Source organism: Pezoporus flaviventris, unplaced genomic scaffold, assembly GCF_033815535.1.
Source record: "Pezoporus flaviventris isolate CSIRO_AGI_PZ_B2104156 unplaced genomic scaffold, CSIRO_AGI_Pfla_v1 ptg000029l, whole genome shotgun sequence".
In the NCBI taxonomy this organism is placed as follows: Eukaryota; Metazoa; Chordata; class Aves; order Psittaciformes; family Psittacidae; genus Pezoporus; species Pezoporus flaviventris.
In genome coordinates, this window is record NW_026892577.1 from 13839564 (window position 1) to 13860329 (window position 20766).

The following is a 20766-nucleotide window of genomic DNA, read 5'->3' on the forward strand; positions in this document are numbered from 1 at the left end:
AAATTAATGCAGAATCCTTGTCATGGAGCTGGCCCAATTGTATGAATAAAAAGAAGAATAGTTCATAGATATAAATCACAAAGAAATAAGAAATAATCATAATATTATATTAGACCATAAATGCAACAGGTTTTTTTTCCCCCCAGTTTATCCCAAAGCCTTCGCAAAACAAATGCTTTTTATAATATTGTAAGGAAAAGTTTTACCACAAAGGTATTGTCCATTGGGGACAACATTTTAGGAATATCATACCTGCTTAACTAAATTTTGCAGACAATGCAGTTTTCAGTTTTTATGAAATTACATATATGGTCAACTATACTGACTGAAGCAAGTAAGTTCACTGTCTGTGATCACAGAATTGCAATGAAAATTACTAAGTAATAATTTGCAGCACTCATGCAATGTGATGCAATGCCCATTTCTAGTAAGCTACTGATGACAGCAGAGACTGATTTAAGTTCCCGAACATTTGAACACAGCCTAGTAGTATACAGGAAATGAGCAGGTGGTTCTAGAGTGTTCCTGTAGGCTAACTACTCAGGAACATTCTCCAGCTTCTAAGATATCTTTCCAGAGAAAGAACAGACATGCTCAGAGGGTGGCAAAAGAAGTCTTGTCTACTAGTGCCCAATGAATTTATGAAACAGTGACTCCGGATTGGTTTTAAATTAAATGTCTTATTAAGTGTCTTGATAAATTTGTCTATCTTACTCATGACATCACATAGTTTTCTGAATTTGGGAAAGAACTCACAGACTTAATTAATTCCTTAACGTTATATATATAACAAAATACTGAATATTGAATTAGTCACTGCTGTTTTCAAGATGATGGAAAATTTCAATACTTTACTTTGAAAAGTTCAAAAGTATATTTTCTAGGAGCATTGTTTTGAAAATTCCAGAAACAAATAATCTTGCTGCCACAGAACTGAGAAAATATAGGAAAATATACTTTCTTACAGCACTGAACTTTGCTATTCCTCCCAACGCAAGAGAAGATAATGTTATGTACTGCTCAATTACCTTCAATTTCTCGTCCAGTAGAAGCAATTTTTGAGAGACTCAAATATGTTGTTCCTACTACATCATTTTTTGTAAGACGATCCCTAAAAAGAAAAAAGGAGAGATTTTATTTAAATATAATACTGGTCATCCTATGTAGAAGCAAGATACCAGTACACACATTTTATAGCACCTGGAATGCTTTAGTATTACGAACACAGATGTGATTGCTTAGTTACAAATGTGGGCTGTATCATGAAGTCACTTGACTCTTACATCACTGCACAAAATTAACAATATTCTAATGTTACATTAGCCAGGTCTCTTGTGAAGAAATCATGAAGGAAAATACTAAACTCTTGCTTAAATAGTGTCATAGACTGAAAACTACCCGACATCCGTAGAACCAGACTTTTCTTCACTTAATATGGTTTACCTTGTCTACGACTTTTATTAAAATTCATGACTCACCAGTCAACAACTGCAAGTTTTATTTTCTCACACACAGAGGGAAACTGAAACGAAAACAATTGAAATAAAATAACCCATTACTTATTTCACCTCTGTAATGTTAATTCCCTGAGTTCCAAAGAGATAGTTGCTTTCTACAGAAACAAGAAAAAAACCCTGACCTTTATTTGAAGATAAATAATTTGATTCCACTCTGGATTAGCATTTTTCTCAATTATATTTGTGCAAACCTGCAAAAAAATAAGATCAAATATATAGCACATCAAACAGATTAAAAAAAGCATATACTAGCTATGATTTAGGATAAATCATATTCTGTTTGGTAAGATGAGGGGTAGTAATTATGACTGGCTTACGCTGCAATAAGCCATTAGTTTTCAGTTGTTAAATACTGCTAAACCAGTCTGTATATGCAACATTAATCACTATTGGAAGGAAAAGAAAATTTTGAAACAGCTTTTAAACCGGAGACTGGAGTTACCCTACTTGTTAGCTCCACTGGCTACAATTCGATTGAATTATTAGAGCTTGTTATTCCCACTAGCTACAATTTAATGTGTTCTCACACTACCACGGACCTCTTGTATCACAGCACAGAAATGAGATGAAGGAATTATTTGGTCACAGTGTGCCCTATGCAGATTTTAGAGTACAATTACAGTATATTATTTGCTAGTCATGTCTAGTGAAGCTCCTTTACATTACTGGGCATGCTAACCTTACTATATAAATTAATAAAGGCTGACATTTTTTTAATTAAAAGAAAAAAAAAAACACCAAAAAAAGAAAATTGGCTAGCGATGACTATAAGTTGTGCAATTCTGCATCTGCTCTAATTTGGTATTGTAAAGAGCACACTGGTAATAAAATGTACAAATGCAATTAACCTGTCCAGAAATATTTGTATCAACAGTATTAAAAGCAATCAGAATACCTGGTGGCAAGCAATCTGGCCTTCATATGTTCATAGCATTTAGTCATACATTCCTTTTATTAGTCATCAGCTTTACACCCATTCCACTATAGCGCCTTGCAGTTTGTCCTCATTTGACAAAGTAAACCTTAAGGGCTAATGCTGTTATTTCCATATTTTCAGTATATTTAAAAATTTATCCTAGCATATGAAATCTGTTCTCAGGACTGCGATTAGAATACAAAGATTCAGATATTTACTAGATTACCTTCTTCCCAGCAAAGGAAACTTCTACAAATGGATCTACCAGGTTTTTCTTGTCTGCTTCTCCTCCAAATATTTCCTTGACAGTCTGTGAAAAAGCATCATCCACTGGAAAGGTGTCAAAGAAGAAATTAAAGTTTATGCTTTTTAATTATTATTTTATTTATTTATTCATCCTAAAAAATAAATTGTCCATAGCAATCCCACCAAAATCGACCAGATTACAAATCTAGATAAAATCTAATCTGATAAACAGAATTCTGGACAGTGTTGCTGGTAAAGATGGATAATTTCAGCTTAGAAGCAATTTTAAGAATATAAACATTTGAAACATCATAAGGAGTCCTTATGTGCTCCTGAATTCAGAGTCATATTTGTATTTTTAAAAACACTATGCATGTGCCAACACTGCCATTTGTTGTCACAGATATAGGTAATTATGCTAAGAAGGGATAAAAAGTCACCTATATTCTATCAGAAAACACATATGGCATATAATGAAAGAGCCTTTGTCTCAGCAATATAGGGCTGACATAAGTAAAATCGCACTAAACAAATTAATGTCAAACTGCTTACAAGCTCCTCTGCCCCTTTAAGGCTGTTTATTTAAGATTACAGTGCTCAACTCATAGCTCACAGACTGCATTTAGCTTTCTGGTATACAACCAGTTCCTAGTTACTTATTTCCTGTGGCCACTCAGGAGGAGGTTGCTGGCAATACAGAACTAGCTTGGCCATCACAGCAGTGCCTGACTGATTTCAGCTGCCCTGTGGCCCTTCCCCCATTGCAAAACAGCTGCAGCTATGAGCACCTATGAAGAGTTAATGGATTGCTGGGAAAAGGAAGGTGCAGGGGATCAGCAGTCTGCTTGTCTACTAGTACCTAAACGGCCTTGGAAGAAGGCTGCAGGGAACTAGCTGCCTGATAACCTCTTGAAAGTAGGCAGGGATTGAGATGTTGACACATGCACTGTATCCTTGAGCTAGACATGCACAGAACATCCAGCTCATCTGCAGATCAACTGTATTTGAGTATTAGTTACTTGCAACTACTTGCATGTAACTTCTGTGATTGGAGAAGAGATAATGAAGATGATCCTTTCCCACTACCAGAAGCTGTATGGCCCACTCAGCAACAGATGAACGTGACTAACATAATGGGTATCACATCACATTATCCACTACAGGAATTGAGTAAACTTACTGAGCATTACCAAAGGACTTGAAATTGGCTACATAAAATGCTCAAGATGTTTTATGTTCAAGGAGTTTTTCTGAACAGCTAGCACAACTATTTCTAATAATAATCAAATGCATCAATGGACCAGTACTAAGAAGCTAGGTACTTTGTGGAATGTCCTCAGCTCTGTAGATTTTGAGGAGGAAAGTGACCCATCGAAGTGCAATTCCAGCAGGTAGTAACAGGTTGCTCTCCACATCATCACTTTCATTATCTCTTTCCCTTTTTTCAACCTGTTGGGAGATACAGTGGTACATAGTATATGGTATATAATAAAGACAGAGTAATGTATAGAATTAAGATGATTAGGTAAGCTGATGCCCTCAATACTCTTCAGAAAGAAGACTGTTGTCTGTTTTATTATAACAAATGAGATTTTATCAAATTATCAAGCCACAAAAATTAATTTTACCTAAACACTTTTACTTACATTTTTATCTCTAAAGTACTCAATTGCAGGAGCCAATTGTAATCACCCTTCAAATCATCATCATCAGATGATGATGACTTTGGCATTTGTACAATACCAACTTCATGCAATTTCCATACTCATCTTGAGATGAATATTGTGGGAAGGCATCATACTGCAATTAGAAAATGCATGATATGCAACTCTGATATAATTTACCAGAATTTACTGCTTCCTCCTTTTAAAATAAATAGGAAATACAAGATTTATCCTTTTGATTTCAAGTATCATGAGGATAGCAGAAAGGAAGAGTTAATATAAAACAAGAAGATCTTCCATGGTTCTGGGGACCATATTGTACTAAACTAAGGAGGAGCAGTACACAAAAATGTCAGCCAGGAAGAACAGCTGAACTTAAACTACAGATGATGGTCAAGTAAGAAAAGCAACACACAGAAAAGAGGGTCTGTTTTTACCTTGACAGAACTGCAGACAGTTAAGGACCAGATTGTTAAAACTACCTACTGCTTCCACGTGCATCAAGTTACTTGTGCTTAATTTGTAATTATTGATGGGTCTGATTTTCACCTGGCAAATATTAGAAGCTTTCTGGTACTCAGTTTTTTCTCTGGGCTTGTCTACATTGTGTAGTAGTGGAGGCATTCCTGACTTAGTCCTGGAACAGGTATCAATTTCTGGCTCAGCCTGATTAGCTATGCTAAGGAAAATTACATACTGGCTTGCATGCAATCTCAGGCTAACACATCTCTACTTCTTCCAGGATGTCTAGATCAACACAACTAGAGGTATCTTAATTGGACAGGATAACAAGATAAGCTTTGAGTTAGCCACTCAGTATTGGATGCCCTTGAAACAACTTGTAAATCTTGTCTTGCTTTTAAATACGGCTCACAGAGTCAATCACACATATTGAAAAAGTGTCAGAGGGACATGAAGAAATATCTATAGGGTGGGGAGGGGAAGAAAAACATTTAAATGAAACTTACTGGTGGCTCATCTCCAGTCCCCAGGACAAACATGCTGACTTTCATATAGCCTTTAGCTCCTGAATTTGTATCTTCAGGATCACTCAGCAAAAGCCATTTTCTCATGACTGCGTGTCCTAAAATAAAACAAACACCCCCAGCCACCCCCAGTAATATCCACTACAAAATGGCAGAAATAATAAAAGTCAGCTGTTCCAAAAGCATGCTTTATCCTGAAACTAATCAGTGACATTTTTTTCTGTCCTGTACATGTCTCAATAATGCCATTAAAAAGAAATCTGATGGTGTTCAAATGTTGAACTATAATGAATACTAATTCAGGGGCAGAATTATAAAATACTTTTGAATTATTTTTCACAGTTAGGTCTTTGATACAAAAACTAATATCCAAATTCTGGGTGCCTGTACTTCATCCTGAAACCACTGAAAGGAATTATGTATTGTTTGATGTTCTTTTTTTAAATAATACTTGAAGCAGCAATCACAAATAACTTTCCATTAACTTTCTTCTTTTACACTAGAAATTTAATGAAATATTTCAACTTCAAGTTTCAAGCTAGGAAATAAACTCTGAAGTAACTGTTACTTACCAGGCTCATCATAAACATAGCCAATGTCAATCTGAAATAAAGATCAAAGGCATTACCTCTGAAGAAATACTAAATTAGAAAAATGCTGTACAACTCCCCTCAAGTTTTTCATGAGTACTACTATGTTGCTCTTGTCACAAATAAAAGAAAGTTTACATAACATATTCTTGGAAGGAGAAAGAGAAAATGCCTTACATTGAAAAGTGAGGGATTTTGAATGGATACAGAGGCCAAGAAAATGCAAGAAAAGTATTAGAACTAACAGCTGTAGCTACTTTTGTCTCTCCTCAGACCCCCAGCTTTTTCATTTATCAGAGACAGAAGATGAGGCTAGCTTATTGAATTCCCTATATTCCCCCATTATTTTATGTTCAGACAGGCTTTTCAGAATGCTTTTGTTTCTATTTCCTGCTCAACATCTCATCATTCAGTTTCAGAAATGAAGCTCGTTTTTTTAATGAATAATTTCCTCTTTCTTTTATGAAGATTATGGCAATCTCACCCCCTCCCCCCGCCCCGTGTCAAATTTGGACAAGATTGCACATATGCCATGACTGTATTCATTGCATCAGATTTCAGACATGTTCAGGAAGGTAAGTGTGTTTGCTCATGGCAACTGGTGCTAGTACTCCTTGCAGGTAAAGTCTGAAATGGTGAGAATTACCCTTGGGGTTTTCTCCTGGAATGTGTGCCTGCAGGAACAGAAAGTAGGTAAACGACACGCCATCACCTGCATAGTGAATGATCAGTCCTCCACAGAACAATATACCACTGTCTGAATCACTAGAAATTACATAGATAATCAGCAGTGAGAAGCAAAAGTAAACAGGTTTGTTGCAGAAACTGCTTCATTTAGAAAAGAGCACTCTTCCATACTTGCATATTTTTGTGAAAAATTGATCTAGAGAGACCTACTGAATTTAAGCAGTACAAAATAAGCAAACAGAAAATGCAGCCAGCACTGATACTAGAAATGTAGGGGATCCCAGTAGCCATTACAATTATCAGGTGAATTCTTTGTCTGTACTGCTTTATGAATACCTTCAATAGGCAGACGTCTACCTCCCAGTATTGACTGTAACAACTAAAACTTAAAGACAATCTCACTGATACCATCAGAAACACAGAAATTACTTAAACTAAGTGACTTTTCTGCCATCTCTTTTACTTGACAAACTTATGATCACCTTTCCACATCACTCAAGAGTGTGTATCTTTACGCTGCCTTACATATCACTATTACCCCTATTATCTACCTAATAAAATTGCCTGCTTAAACCCTACCTCATACCAGATAATTACCTTACCTTTTATGGAAAAAAAATTACATTTTGGTAAATATTTTTCTTTCTTGGATGAAAATTAGAGAACTTGGTATATAAACCACACAATATTCTTTAACAATATCTATTAAAATAAGAAAACAGTTTACTAGTGCTTTAAGCAAATGGTTTCTAGCATTAAAAGCAAATCATCAGGTAATTTTCTGGCCGTTAAGGCAGCATAAATTTAAACATTTAAAACAAGTACTTAAAAAAAATTCTCTCATTTTATTTAACTTAGTCACAATATGGAAGTAGTTTCATACCCACCTTAAATTCTCCCATTAGACAGTCTGCTCGTAGAGAATAAGAATCATATACCTAAAAAAAGAGACAAGCATGAAACAGGAATGTTTCTAAACATCATAGTGAAATGGCCAGACAATGCTATATGCATCCATCAGCCTTTTGAACATGCACCAGTTTTTCTTACCCGAATGCTAACAGTTTCATCAAGCAACTCTAAAGGAGTCATGTGGACATTGTAGAAAAATATCTGTTAAGGTAAAAACAAACAAAAAACCTGTCTCAAAATGACAAACACACAATTCTTTGAATAGAAAATGCAAAAACATGTTAAAAGGCTTGTGAGGTATGCCTGCTACAGTACTTTTACCCTGCCTCCTTGCTGGACACATTCTATGATAATTTAGCACAGAATAAAAAACTAAATTAAGTAAATAAACTCAGTACAACATAAGGCAAAAGACAGTCACAACTTCCATTTGAATGAATGCAGTAGGCATAGCTGTGCTGCAAACTTTGAGTACTGCCCTTGCTGCTTGCTCTGCATTTCACGTTTTCCTCAGGGGAACAAGTTTGGGAAGGTAGTTTATTTTCCAGGACATTAAGTCCTTGTCTAACCATCTCTGTTGTAGCTGTCTAAAAAGGTCTTGTTTACGGCTAGTAGTGATAGATTCTAATAATTTACATCTTTGAAATTCAAGGCCACAGGAATAAATCTGATAGTTCAACAGCCTGAAGTTAAATATACTATTTAGTGTGTTTGTTTTATTAATAGTATTTGCCTCACTAAGTTTGGTCTTTGAGACCAGCTATACTCCAACCAGTACTTTAGCCAACAAAAAGGGAGTACATAAGCATGGTCCCTCCTATTCCATATTTTGCCTAATCAGGATACCAAGACTGCCTAGGAAGTGATTCAATGTAAGGTGCAAATGGTTTTCTTCCTTTGCTTTTTTTACCACTGCTTCATAAATCTTGGCTGCTACCTACAGCTTAGTTTGAGTCTCAAATTTTATATCTTCCTTGGTTTTGCCTGTATGTATTAAACATGCTTGCCACCCAGCTCCAAAATCTTCTGAATTTTCCACACAGGTCTAGATAATGAGAGTTATCCCTCAACATTCCCTCTTTTAAGCTTAAGCTTTGCAACATTAATCTTCCAGACATGGGATTATTCTTATGTCCCTTATATGGCTTTGAATTCTCACCTGTCTTTCAGTGTGTCTGAGGTACGATCCCTGTCTGGACAAAGAAATCTAGTTGTACTTCTACAAATCACAGGTAGCAAGACAATGACATTTTCAGATTCTACTTGGCACTTATTGTCCCAAAGCATTGCACTGAAAGCTCATCTGACCAGAGAGGTCTACAGTGATTCCTAATTCTTTTTTTCTTTGCTTTTATAACCTACACACAACCGTTCAAAGTCATTATTATGTCATATGGCCAACCGTATCAAAGAACATATTCCATATGTCACAGCTGAAGTCTGGCTTCCTCCTAGATAGCTTTATCTGCTAAGACTGCCAGTGACAGAGGTGTGTTTTTAGTGATGTGAATACATAAACGAAGGGACTGGGAACTGCAAAATGTGCATAAACCTTAATTACCCTTAAATATTAGCAAATTCTTATTCACTGATCACAACAAAGGCTATAATAACTATTTTTCTACATTTAATAGCATCAACATTTTGGCTACAGTGTCTTTATGCCACTTACTTCATCAAAATATGGATTGTTTCCTCTTTTGATTCTTGTTCGATGTGTTTGACCGCAAATATGAACTTTGACTACTGGTTTTATGTTATTTCCAGGTAACTGACGACCTTCAATGACTCTAACACGAATCTGTGAAAAAAATATAAAAGTCAAATAGTTGTATTAATCCACTCCCTGTATTATCTATCATCAATGATTTCTTAGTATAATACCAAAAAAGCCAACACCTGAAGTAGCTGGCAGATATGGACTAGGCTGACTTTTTAAACTTGATTACGATAGCAAGTATAATTGTACTTGAATTTTACAAGACAATTTGGTTTTAATTATTTCAGTAATTGTTTTCAACTTGCATTTACTATTTATTTTTAAAACTGCTATTGTAGTTTGATATCTACACAACTATATGATAAATTAGGTTAATCTAGATTTCAGTCAGAGCTGTGCAAAATTGGACATCTCTGTAACAGGCAAATTTGAAGGATACTCTTCAAATACAGGCTTTCAAATGAAGAGACTTACTGTCTCTACAGTGCGTTAGATTTGCATAATCCGACATTAATTATGCTCAGGCTATGAGAAAGGAGCAATGCCATGTCAGGAAGAAAAATGAACATGCAACATTTAATAAATCTACTACCTGGAAATCTTGTGGTTTGTTAGAAAGGATTCTCCGTGTTTTCTTTCCTTTGGTGATACGTTTAGCTAGCTGGGCTTCCTTTGTGCCACTTGGAACTGCTGGTTTGGTACTACTAACTGGGCCATCCAAGTCATCCTCATAACCTCCATCCTCTTCTCCATCTTATACAATTAATAAACAGTACAGATTGATGTTACAGTTACAGGAGTAAGAATCCGATACCCAAGAGTTCCACTAAACCTGTATTATTATCTCATTTCAACATTTTTTTCTGCTAACCACATGCTTCCAACTCTTTTTGAAAGCTAGTCATTTTATCCTGCTTAAGAACAAATGTATATCCTAAGCAAATTAACTAAACCTGTTGCACTTCAGGATGCAGAGTATCTAATACAATTCCCATGCACTTTTCTGAAGAAGCCAGTTGAAGTTTTAACAAAGTACACTTCAGCTGTACATGTCACCAGACTAGTTCACAATACACCAGAAGTGATTAACAGCTGAAGCTGTTTCCCAGCAGCAAAACTAGGCTATAGCATAGCATTGTTTTTCACTTCAGAATCTTGAGAACATGAAGACATTCAGAGTTTGCTATCCAGAATAAAACTCTGAATCCTCCTCCACTGCATTTAACATAAATAACATGTTAAATGTAACATATTTAGTGTGTTTAAATTAATAATATTAATTAATTAAATAATATAATTAATAATATTAATTGTAGTGACAGGACAAGGGGTAAGAGGTTAAAACTTAAACAGGGGAAGTTTAGATTGAATATAAGGAGGAAGTTCTTTACTGTAAGGGTGGTGAGGCACTGGAATGGGTTGTCCAGGGAAGTTGTGAATGCTCCATCACTGGCAGTGTTCAAGGCCAGGCTGGACAGAGCCTTCGGTGACATGGTTTAGTGTGAGGTGTCCCTGCCCATGGCAGGGAGGTTGGAACTTGATGATCTTAAGGTCCTTTCCAACCCTAACTATTCTATGATTCTATGATTCTAATTAATGTAATATATTTAACTTAATAATAAGGTAAAGTTTCTTAGTAAGCCTTTTTGACAGTTCTGGAATTACCTCTGTGGAAGACTGTTATAGAACTACATGACACTACAATACTGGATCATACAGCAAGATTCCAGTATTGCAAAACAGGATCCGTAAATATCTAGACCACAAAAGTGTGACCCTCCCTAGTGTTTCCAGCTATTTTTCTTAACTGAAGGATGGTGACTATGGTAAAATCTACAGGAAGAACAAGCTGTGTCTCTGATGGTTAGCATAAACAGTATTTGCTCACTTTATGAATTAGTTTGACAACACAGGGTGATGATCACTTCGCATAATGAAGTCCTCAGTGATGCTTGTAAGAGGCATATGAAAGCACAGAGATAAACATACCATGTATTTTATGATCCCAAAGACCCCACCTCTTTCATGTCTCTCAAAATCCATCTGCTCTGATGGATCTGGGCAACTGATTGATGACACACCCTGACTTAGCACTTAATTTCAAATTTCTGAAGCCAAGCTGTAGCAATCTCAGCTGGGGAGGTGATTTAATTTCATGGGAAATAGGTATTTACAATAAGTAACTAAGGTGTGTTTGATAATTTGCAATGAAATAATTTTCATGCAGTTGCTGGATACTAGCTGAAAACCTGCCATCTTGGTCTTTACCTGTATTACCTTATAGTACATTTTTTTAAAAGCTATCAAAATGATCATATATGTCAATTTGCACTTTTAGCCTTCAAGTCCACATTTATGTAAAATTATTTTGAAGTGTAGTAATTTAACAGAGCTTTTGTGTTTGCATTACCTATCCTTCCACTGCCCAAGAACACCTCTCAGGGAAGTCAGTGCAATCAAAATTTCCCCCCAGAAGACTCCTCATTTAAGTTTTTCCCTTCTTATGTTAGTATCTATTAGCAGATAATGGTCAAAGTGATTTATTTATCCTCAAACATATAACATTCATTACATTTACTTCCTTTTGCACAAACACAGCCTGGATATTATGGTAATTATTTGCCTGTCAGCTGCAAAATACCTTCACAGTTCTTTCAAGAGTCTGGAAAAACAGGATTTCAAAAACACTCTTAGCAAAAGCCTGGTTAATATGATATATGGAGATCAAAGTATATTACCTACTGAACACAATATTGCACAGGCTAGTCAAATACCAAGCATGGTATAGGGTACAACAGTGTCTTTCAAAACTTACTTATTCTACAGGGAAAAAAAAAGTTTAAAAATTTAAGAAAATCATTTCACAAAGCTCCCTGACATTGAAAGTAACAGAAAAATTCTTCCAAAATCCATGCTTTTTTGGTTAGTCCTAGCATTACAGCAGGTAACTGCTGTTCCTTTGAGCATTCAAAAACCTTTGTTTCCTGAACAAAAGCCATTTTGAAGAGGATTTAAGCAACATCATTCTTTTGTAACCTGATTCTATTGGAGAAAATTATGCTAAAAAACCTTTTATGTCAGGAACTGCCTAGGAAATTTTCTTCCTAGCTGCAGTTCTGAATCATCCTTAATTTCTTTAAAATCACTATCTGGCAGTCTTGACATGCTTACTTTTGGTTACATTTTTTCCTGATGAACAATGCTGTTGAATCACTTTCTTGCCTTATCTTTAATGTCTCCATGATCTTTTAACCATAATATTCTAAGAAAGATTGAAATACCTTCTTGTATATTGGTCCCTCCTGGATCATTTGGATTTGTTGGTCCAACTGGTGGCTCATATCCTACTACCAAATCAATTGTTGCCTATAAATACACAGGGTTTTTTATGTAACACACAGTAGTCACAACTGACTTAGAGCAGTAAGTTGTTCTAACACTGTACATGAACTAGTTAGCTATTCATAGTCACAGCACTGTCTATAATAACATTTCAGCTATTAGAAAATTAATTGTTATTAAGCTATATAGAGATAAACCCACAATTTGCAGTTAATGGAATAGGCTCTAAAATAATATCTAAAAAATGGAATCACTGTGTCTATATGTAGAAAAATCTGTCACAATACAAGTATATAAGATATTCTACAATGTTCATTTATTTAGTTCCACAGTATTCATAGCAGACTAGGTGACATCCTAAATTTGCTGATGGAAAACCAAAGGCAGTGATCTGAGTGATCTGAACCATAACTAAATTTCCCTATCTGGCTGAAGTCTGAATCATAATCAATTTCCTATCTGGCTCTTCTAATTGCTTGTTCTTACCTCCATCCTGGAAGAAAAACACTAAGTCATTTTCCATTCTAATTATAGAATTGTCCTTTTTGTGCTTGCCTGCGGTTTTCCATTATTGAGCAAACCATTATTTTCCTAGTTGCCACAGTAACGTGAGAAGTCAGCAAAAAAAGCCTGTGACCAAGTAACCATGATATTAAACTACTGCTGCTGAAATACTGAAATTACCCTTAAAGCCTCTTATTGTTGAGTGTACTAGAATGCAATACGAAGTGGCTTAACAGCGAGACTGCACAAACACAGAAAGGTCCCAGCTCTAGAAACTACTTAATTAATAAGTTAATAACCAGTTAGTAACTCTGTTAAATTTAAACAGGTGTTAAACCAAGTTAAACAAGTTCTTGTGTAACTTTCTGAACTGAGCTGGCAGTGAACATATACATGATTATTTGCTTTCTAGAATCAGTCCTGTCACATAGCTGGCTATTAGAATACAGTAAAAAAGCATATATGGGAACTGCATCTGGTACTTAAGAAAATGCTCCTTTTCAACATCTGGCTGATTTCCATGTATACTCTGTGGCCCATAATATTTATAACACACATATACAAATACATAATACATACACAGAAAACAATTTATCTAACTGAAAGGATATTAAACAAATGCAGATGGTATGGACATAATTATATCCTGTTACAAATTTTCTCTGTCTGAAGATTTGGCTACAAAACTCCAAGCATTTAATTTATAAAGTAAATATACCTTGAAAATATTTTTGTTTTACTATTAGCCCTATTGCTGGAGAATTTTGATCAAGAATACAGTAAAATAAGGAAACGTAAGCTACTCACTCCAGTTTCTTGTCCCCTTTCATTTAGCAGAGGTATGAATTTGAAGGGAAAAGATCTGCTTTGGTTACCTACAAGATCCTTAAGTGCTACAGATGCACTGCCAATTAATCTGAAATGAAGTAAAAAATCATTATTAAAATGCAAGTATACATTGAACAGAAGTTGCCTTTGGTCTTTGGCTAGTGTCTGTTAGTCAACCAAGTAACTCCAGCCATGACTTGAAAACCCAAGATCACAACAAAAGGTCATTGCAAATGTCAGCTAATGACCGTGTACTGCTAATTTGTATTTTCTCTTTCATTGCACTTCAGTGTGCCAGTGTTCTTATGGAAGACACAGCTTTAACTAAAAAGAGGTTAAACCCCTAAATTTCAATAAATTTTATGTGTATTTTTGAAAATAATCTGTATAACTTTCAACAGCCACATCACTCATTTCATCCATGGAATTCTCACTGGTAAACTAACTGATGTAATGATTTCTTTCCCTATATGCCTGTCCTCACAAAAAGGCATACAACATCTCTGTAATGAAAACAATTAAAAACAACAAACTCAACCGATCAATGTGCTCAGTAGAGGATTCACAAAATTAGTCTTGTGGCTCATACTTTACATTTGGGAATATGTTCCTTTCCTTGCCTCTAAATTCTCTAGGATGTTTCAATACCGCTCTAGAGAGGCCTACTGAGGAGGCTGCCCATAGGATGTGACATTATGTGGCAGACCCTCCTCAGCTACTTCTGCCTTCTTTGGGACTGTATCTGTCAACCCCATTCTCTTCAAAAAAACGAAAACTACATGCACTTTTAACCTTTGAAACTTCTTTTAGGCACAGTTTCTAACAGTGTGGCATTGGTCTTATGATATCTGGCACTGTATTTCATTCCCACAGTATGTAATAACAGTTTACTCCTATACTGAAGTGGGTTATTGGAATAACTGAGATTTTTGCTGATGAAAAAAACCTAAGATAGTTTCACCCTGTAAATATTACAAAGAACATGTTTTACAAACAAAATACCAGCTTTGCTGCCAAAGTGGAAAAAGGATCTGTACACAGACAACTGAGGTCCCTTTCAATTGATTACAGGGCTTTTTCACGGAGAAGCTAAGGAGGCAAAGGTATTTTCTGACATGGAGCAAGAGTATTATTATAGCTACTCTCAGCTGATACATCATGAGAACATAATTTACTTTTTGCAAAGTACATTAGGATAGGTAAGTATAAAACATTAATTTCCTGCAAATATGCACTCCAGGTATTACATGTTAAAACTTTCACTTAGCTGTGCACAAAAAGTAATTACACTGTTTGAATGATCTGTTAGAATTTGGTGCTGTCACCTCCTCAGACAACTCCTCTTTCCCAGCTCATCTCACTCCTCCAATCCCAGTTGCCTTTTTGATAGTTTTGACTCACTCTCAAGCCTTTCACTTCCGCACCCCAAATTGCCAGAGGACAATAATATTTCATCTATGCCTCATATTCATCACATACAGGGGATGGGCTATGTGTGAAAAGCACTTTAAGATTAGGCCATGCTGCAGCATGAAGCTGTTTTAAACTTTAAGATGACCATAACCGAAACTCTGATGCCATTTCTAACAAGTGGCTCTCCTCCCTTTACTGAACAGACACTTGGGTTCAGTATTATAGTCTTGATCCAGTGTTCTTTAAAAAACTATGGAAATACACCTAGCTATTTCAGTGAGCATTACATTGACCCTAGGTACATCTTCACTTCTTACAAATTCCTGCCCAGAGCTGGACGTTAGCTGAAACACTGACTCCATGCATGTCTCAGCTTTAGGGAAACACTATCTTAACTTACTTCTGATCCATAGCCAAATTCTAAGCTTTAAGCAATTCCAAATATTCTTATTTTCCTCAAATTCTTCAACCGTGACTACGCCTTCTCAACTGAGAAACATACATATTTTGAGTTATCATAGTGTAAACCACAATACATAGAAGAGAAAAATCCAACAAGATTACCCCAAACCACCAGGGTTAAATCCAATTATAGAGAAAGGCAAAGAAAATATTTTACTATTTAAATTTATAGAAAAACTTTGTAATTTGCTGTTTTGATTTGATATGAGTTCAAGTGACTTACAAAAATGTCAAAAAGAACTCCAGTTCAGAAATCACTCAGTCTCAAATCATCTGGATGACTGCTTCATCAAGATGACTGTTTCAATCATTTCTGGATGACTGTTCACCACGCCCTCTGATCTGGTGATATTAACTCAAGAGCAGCTGTTCAACAGTAGTGCTTTTGAAGTTTTCCAGCATAAATTTCCACTTTTACATCCTCATCTGTCCTGTGCAGATCATAACTGTTCACACATTTGAATGCATAGTAACCAGTTTTAAAATTCTGGTCACCTTCCGAGGACTGAAGAGGGAGTCTCTCTACATAGACCGCTTGCTACTGGCTGCCTTTGATGTCCTTTTTTTCCCCCTGCTTTAACAGGCTGGGCAACAGTTCTCTCCAGTCTTTTTCCACTTTAGCAAGAGAAAAAAACCCTAACATTCAGCCCGTACACTATCTTAACCTGCTTCTAAGATTTAGCTAAATTCTAAACTTTAAGCAGTTAGGCTTTTGCCTTCCCCAGAGTGGTCCTGTTAGCTGGATTGGGAATATTTCACCCCTCCCTTAGGAGAACCACAGAACTGATGAGCTTGGAAGGGACCACTTGATCATCCAGTCCAACCCCTCTGCTAGTCAGCTAGAATAGGTTGTCCAGAATCACATCCAGTCTGGTTTTGATCATACAGCTATTCAATGGCGAAGGTATTATTTTCAAAAGTAACAAGGAATGCCTCAAGGTCATCACTACATCTCATCTTTATCACTCCTACCGGTCTTGGATGAAGCTGTTTTTTCTCAGGTCTCTAATCTTTGGCCTAAGTCAAGTAAGCCCAAATCAGCTAACTCAGCAGCAGCTGTTGTGACACCACATCCATTAACAGCTCATTGCTGTTTAATGCTCTGCTGCATGGTCTGATTCTGTATTCACATCTGATATGTAGCCAGTTACATACTAGTTCTCTGCATGATCTCTGAACTCCGAAAATATTTTACCTTCAGGCAGGGTAGCATGTAATCTCTTTCTGAAGTCATGACTTTCTAGGTGACAAGGAGTCATTTCCTTCCAGCACAGCCGAAAAGACTGTCACCTACTCATCCTCAAAGGACACTGTCCTTTGCTAGAGCAATTTCAGCTTTCTTCCTCTTGCCTAGGCAGACAACACTTGATCATGCTGATCTTTTGACACCATCAAGTGGGGTAGTTTCTGCTTTCAGAATAACTCAATACATCCTCTGACCTTTTGTTCATCAGCTGTTTTGGCAGTAGACTGCAAATAAGTACTGCTTTTCAACTCTGCTTAAGTTCCTTTTTGGCTATCCCCAAGACTTGTATACACATAATACCCAGTCAGCCATGTCTTTTAAACATTTCCAGAAGCAGTTTAAACGTTCTGGTCTACCACTGAATAAAACACCAAAGATAAAAGCCAAGTCCACATTTAAAGAAGATTTTACACTACTTCAAATACACCTTATCAGTACTAGGCCTATAATACATTCCATTAAGTAAATAAAGGGAAATACTTAATTTATCAGCATGAAATCAATGAACTACCGATAACCAACTATTAAGAAGTGTTGTATTTGTGCCAAAGCTAAGTAATCTGTTAGTACTATGGTTAGCACTTCCTGTTAGCTGCCCAAATAACCAAGAGAAGTGAAACTTTACACCCATGCCTGGATCAGGAAATACTAACTCACAATACCAAGCATTTTAGTACTTCTCTCTTTGAAGGTAGCAATTTATATGAAATTGTTTAGCATATCGTCCTCCAGCTGCTTACATGCTACTTCTACTGGAAGCCCAATGATTTTAATCCCCTAAGAGTCAAGCATTTAAATACTTTTGACTTATTTTTAAGGGTTTAGTTTGACAGAGGTTTATATTTATTATACTCCTCAGCAAACTTAACCCCACACTGCGTTATAATTGCTACACTCAACCTTTCTTTCCCAGTGTATATGTTCCATTATAGAGTCTATGCTACAACACCCAACACATACCATATTTGTGCTGTGTTTTAAAATTTTTATTAAGAGCAAACCAACTATTTTTTATCTTCTTTAGTTATTCTATAATACTCTTTGGAAGAACAAACTTTAAAAAAGAAACAAAGCATGGATACGATTTTGTACAAGGCAGAAAACTGTAAAACTGAATCTTAACCAGGCTGGATCTTGTATACAATGTATGCAAGGAAAACCTCCAGCAGTGCACAACCACACTGACATGGAAAAGAATCCAGAGAGATGGGTACAGCTGCAGGAAGATTCAAATAATCTAGAAATTATTTAACTGTGGAAAATACTTCAACATGATTAAATACTTTGCTGCGCCATTCATTTGTGGCTGCATTTTTTTGCTCGAGAAAAGGGTGTGCCTGATCTGTTTTTCCTCTGTGTCGCTAGGTTACTAGGTTACTAACTACGTAAAGAACATAGGGAAACACATAATCCCAACTCTCTTTCAAATAGAATGAAAATCACTTCACTCAGACACAATTGTAACTTCCTGTTAACATTTTTGTACCTTAACTTCAAAGCAACAACTGAAGTTATGGGTTTGGGGTTTTTTGGTTTGGTTTGGTTTGGTTTTTAACTGCATAAAGATTTGTGTTTTGAGAGTTTGAAATCTTTCTACTCACAGTATTAGACATAATAGAAAACAGATGTGTTCTCTTTTCAAATGTCTTCATGCTGGAAAACCTAACTAAGCATGGATCATATGAGTTCTCTCGAGTTTATTCCTATGATGTTCTGGCTGCATACATGTCAGTGTGGTTTGCTTTATTTATCTTTTCCAATGACTGTGTCTTTTTACCTTTAAGAGCAGTCATTTAACCTATCTGCAAAAGTTTAGTGATCCTGTAAATGCAGCAGTAAATTCTATCTCCAGGAAAAAAAAAGAAATAGAAAAATATTCCAGTGTTCTTTCTCACTTTATTTACAGAAACATGCCAAAGCAATGAGTTAGTGTTTTGGCAGAGTGTAAAAACAGAATAACACAGAGCTCCTCTTCCTACCTCAGTACAAGAACAGGCTGGATGAACAGCTATACTACTTTCTAGGAGTTGTTACAAATTGTGGGTTATATTGCAATCTTTTGCTATGCTGTTCTAGAGGGGATTAGGGTGCTTTGGTCACCTCTTGGGCAAAGCAAATGGGCCAGGTGCCCAGAATTAGTCAGGAGTAACTGCATGGAATAGCAGTGTGTACTAGTTAGGAGCTTTGTGAGTGCGCAGCCAGAGAGAGGGAGCCTGGTTGAGAAACGTATTGATGTTTTTCTAGTCTACACTGCAGCAAAGAATAGTAGCAGAACATTTGAGCAGGAGTTGTTTCTACCTTGAAATAACAGTAGCAATCCTTACTGATGGATGAGAAAATGAAAATGAACATGAGCAGGCAGTGTGCGCTTGCAGCCCAGAAAGCCAACCATATCCTGGGCTGCATCAAAAGGAGCGTGACCAGCAGGTCGAAGGAGGTGATCCTGCCCCTTTACTCTGCTCTCGCGAGACCTCACTTGGAGTATTGTGTGCAGTTCTGGTGTCCTCAGCATAAAAAGGACATGGAACTGCTGGAACTAGTCCAGAGGAAGGCCACGAGGATGATCAGGGGACTGGAGCACCTCCCGTATGAAGACAGGCTGAGGAAGTTGGGGCTGTTCAGCCTGGAGAAGAGAAGGCTGCGTGGAGACCTCATAGCAGCCTTCCAGTATCTGAAGGGGGCCTATAGAGATGCTGGGGAGGGACTCTTCATTAGGGACTGTAGTGACAGGACAAGGGGTAACGGGTTAAAACTTAAGCAGGGGAAGTTTAGATTGGATATAAGGAAGAAGTTCTTTACTGTGAGGGTGGTGAGGCACTGGAATGGGTTGCCCAGGGAAGTTGTGAATGCTCCATCCCTGGTGGTGTTCAAGGCCAGGCTGGACAGAGCCTTGGGTGGCATGGTTTATTGTGAGGTGTCCCTGCCCATGGCAGTTGGGGTTGGAACTAGATGATCTTAAGGTCCTTTCCAACCTAACTGTTCTATGAGTCTATGGTTATTTTCCTCCAGAAGAGAGAAGATAAAACCAAAGACATGGTGTAGTTTCTCCTCATTGGTCTTTCTTGGGTGACTCAGTTCCCTAGATGTCCAGCCCTCACTTCCCTAACCCCCCTGCTTTTTTTAAACTGTTAATGTAAGAGCTGTCAGTAGCAAGGACCTTAGGTAGACATTGTACTCCAACTTTCCAAGCTTGAACTAAAACACAAAGCAAGGGAGTGTCACTTTCACACAAGCATCTATTTGCAATGCTGCAGCACTGCAAGCATGTGCTGACCACAAACTTTTTCTTCAGAATTTAAAGAGAATACAATGAAAGAATGGCAAAACTATGCTAGGCCAAATCTCTCTTAAGCTCAGTATTAGTAAATAGAATCAGGAAATACAGAAACATATTACATGCAAGTAATATGCAGAAAACTTATTCCAAATTCCCTCTTTCATATGGTCCTTTGTCTAAATGTGAATGTTCATTAATATCAATCTCTTCTGCTTTTACAGTGCTTCTGTAATCTAAGATGACATTTCCTATTATCTTGTTACAGTCAGGAAGCCTATTCATGTGTTTCCCACTTTCCCCCTTATCTTGTTTCCCTGCCAACAGTCCTTCCAAACACATCATACACTTCAAATATGTGGTGGTTATCGAGGATTTATTTTGAAAGAGGGTTACTTGGATGGTGTTGCTCTGTCGTTGGTATGTACTATACATATATTTTTGGACAGTTCCATACAT

General features: G+C 36.7%; 1 protein-coding gene across 4 annotated transcripts in view; it reads right to left on the bottom strand.

Annotated features, from left to right (window-relative positions):
* Window positions 1-20766, bottom strand: part of MYOF (myoferlin) — a 70195-nt gene that overhangs the window by 38217 nt on the left and 11212 nt on the right. For all 4 annotated transcript variants that reach the window (XR_009744371.1, XM_061459116.1, XM_061459115.1 and 1 more), the window contains exons 4-16: window positions 13892-14000; window positions 12520-12604; window positions 9831-9991; window positions 9191-9319; window positions 7657-7719; window positions 7494-7544; window positions 5902-5932; window positions 5312-5427; window positions 4002-4128; window positions 2660-2763; window positions 1640-1708; window positions 1479-1522; window positions 1029-1111 (exon numbers count right to left, since the gene is read on the bottom strand). Coding sequence is in view for 3 of the 4 variants with exons in the window: in XM_061459116.1 (XP_061315100.1) it covers window positions 1029-1111; window positions 1479-1522; window positions 1640-1708; window positions 2660-2763; window positions 4002-4128; window positions 5312-5427; window positions 5902-5932; window positions 7494-7544; window positions 7657-7719; window positions 9191-9319; window positions 9831-9991; window positions 12520-12604; window positions 13892-14000 (1172 nt within the window). In the remaining variant the exon portion in view is untranslated. The remainder of the gene's footprint in view (window positions 1-1028; window positions 1112-1478; window positions 1523-1639; window positions 1709-2659; window positions 2764-4001; window positions 4129-5311; window positions 5428-5901; window positions 5933-7493; window positions 7545-7656; window positions 7720-9190; window positions 9320-9830; window positions 9992-12519; window positions 12605-13891; window positions 14001-20766) is intronic.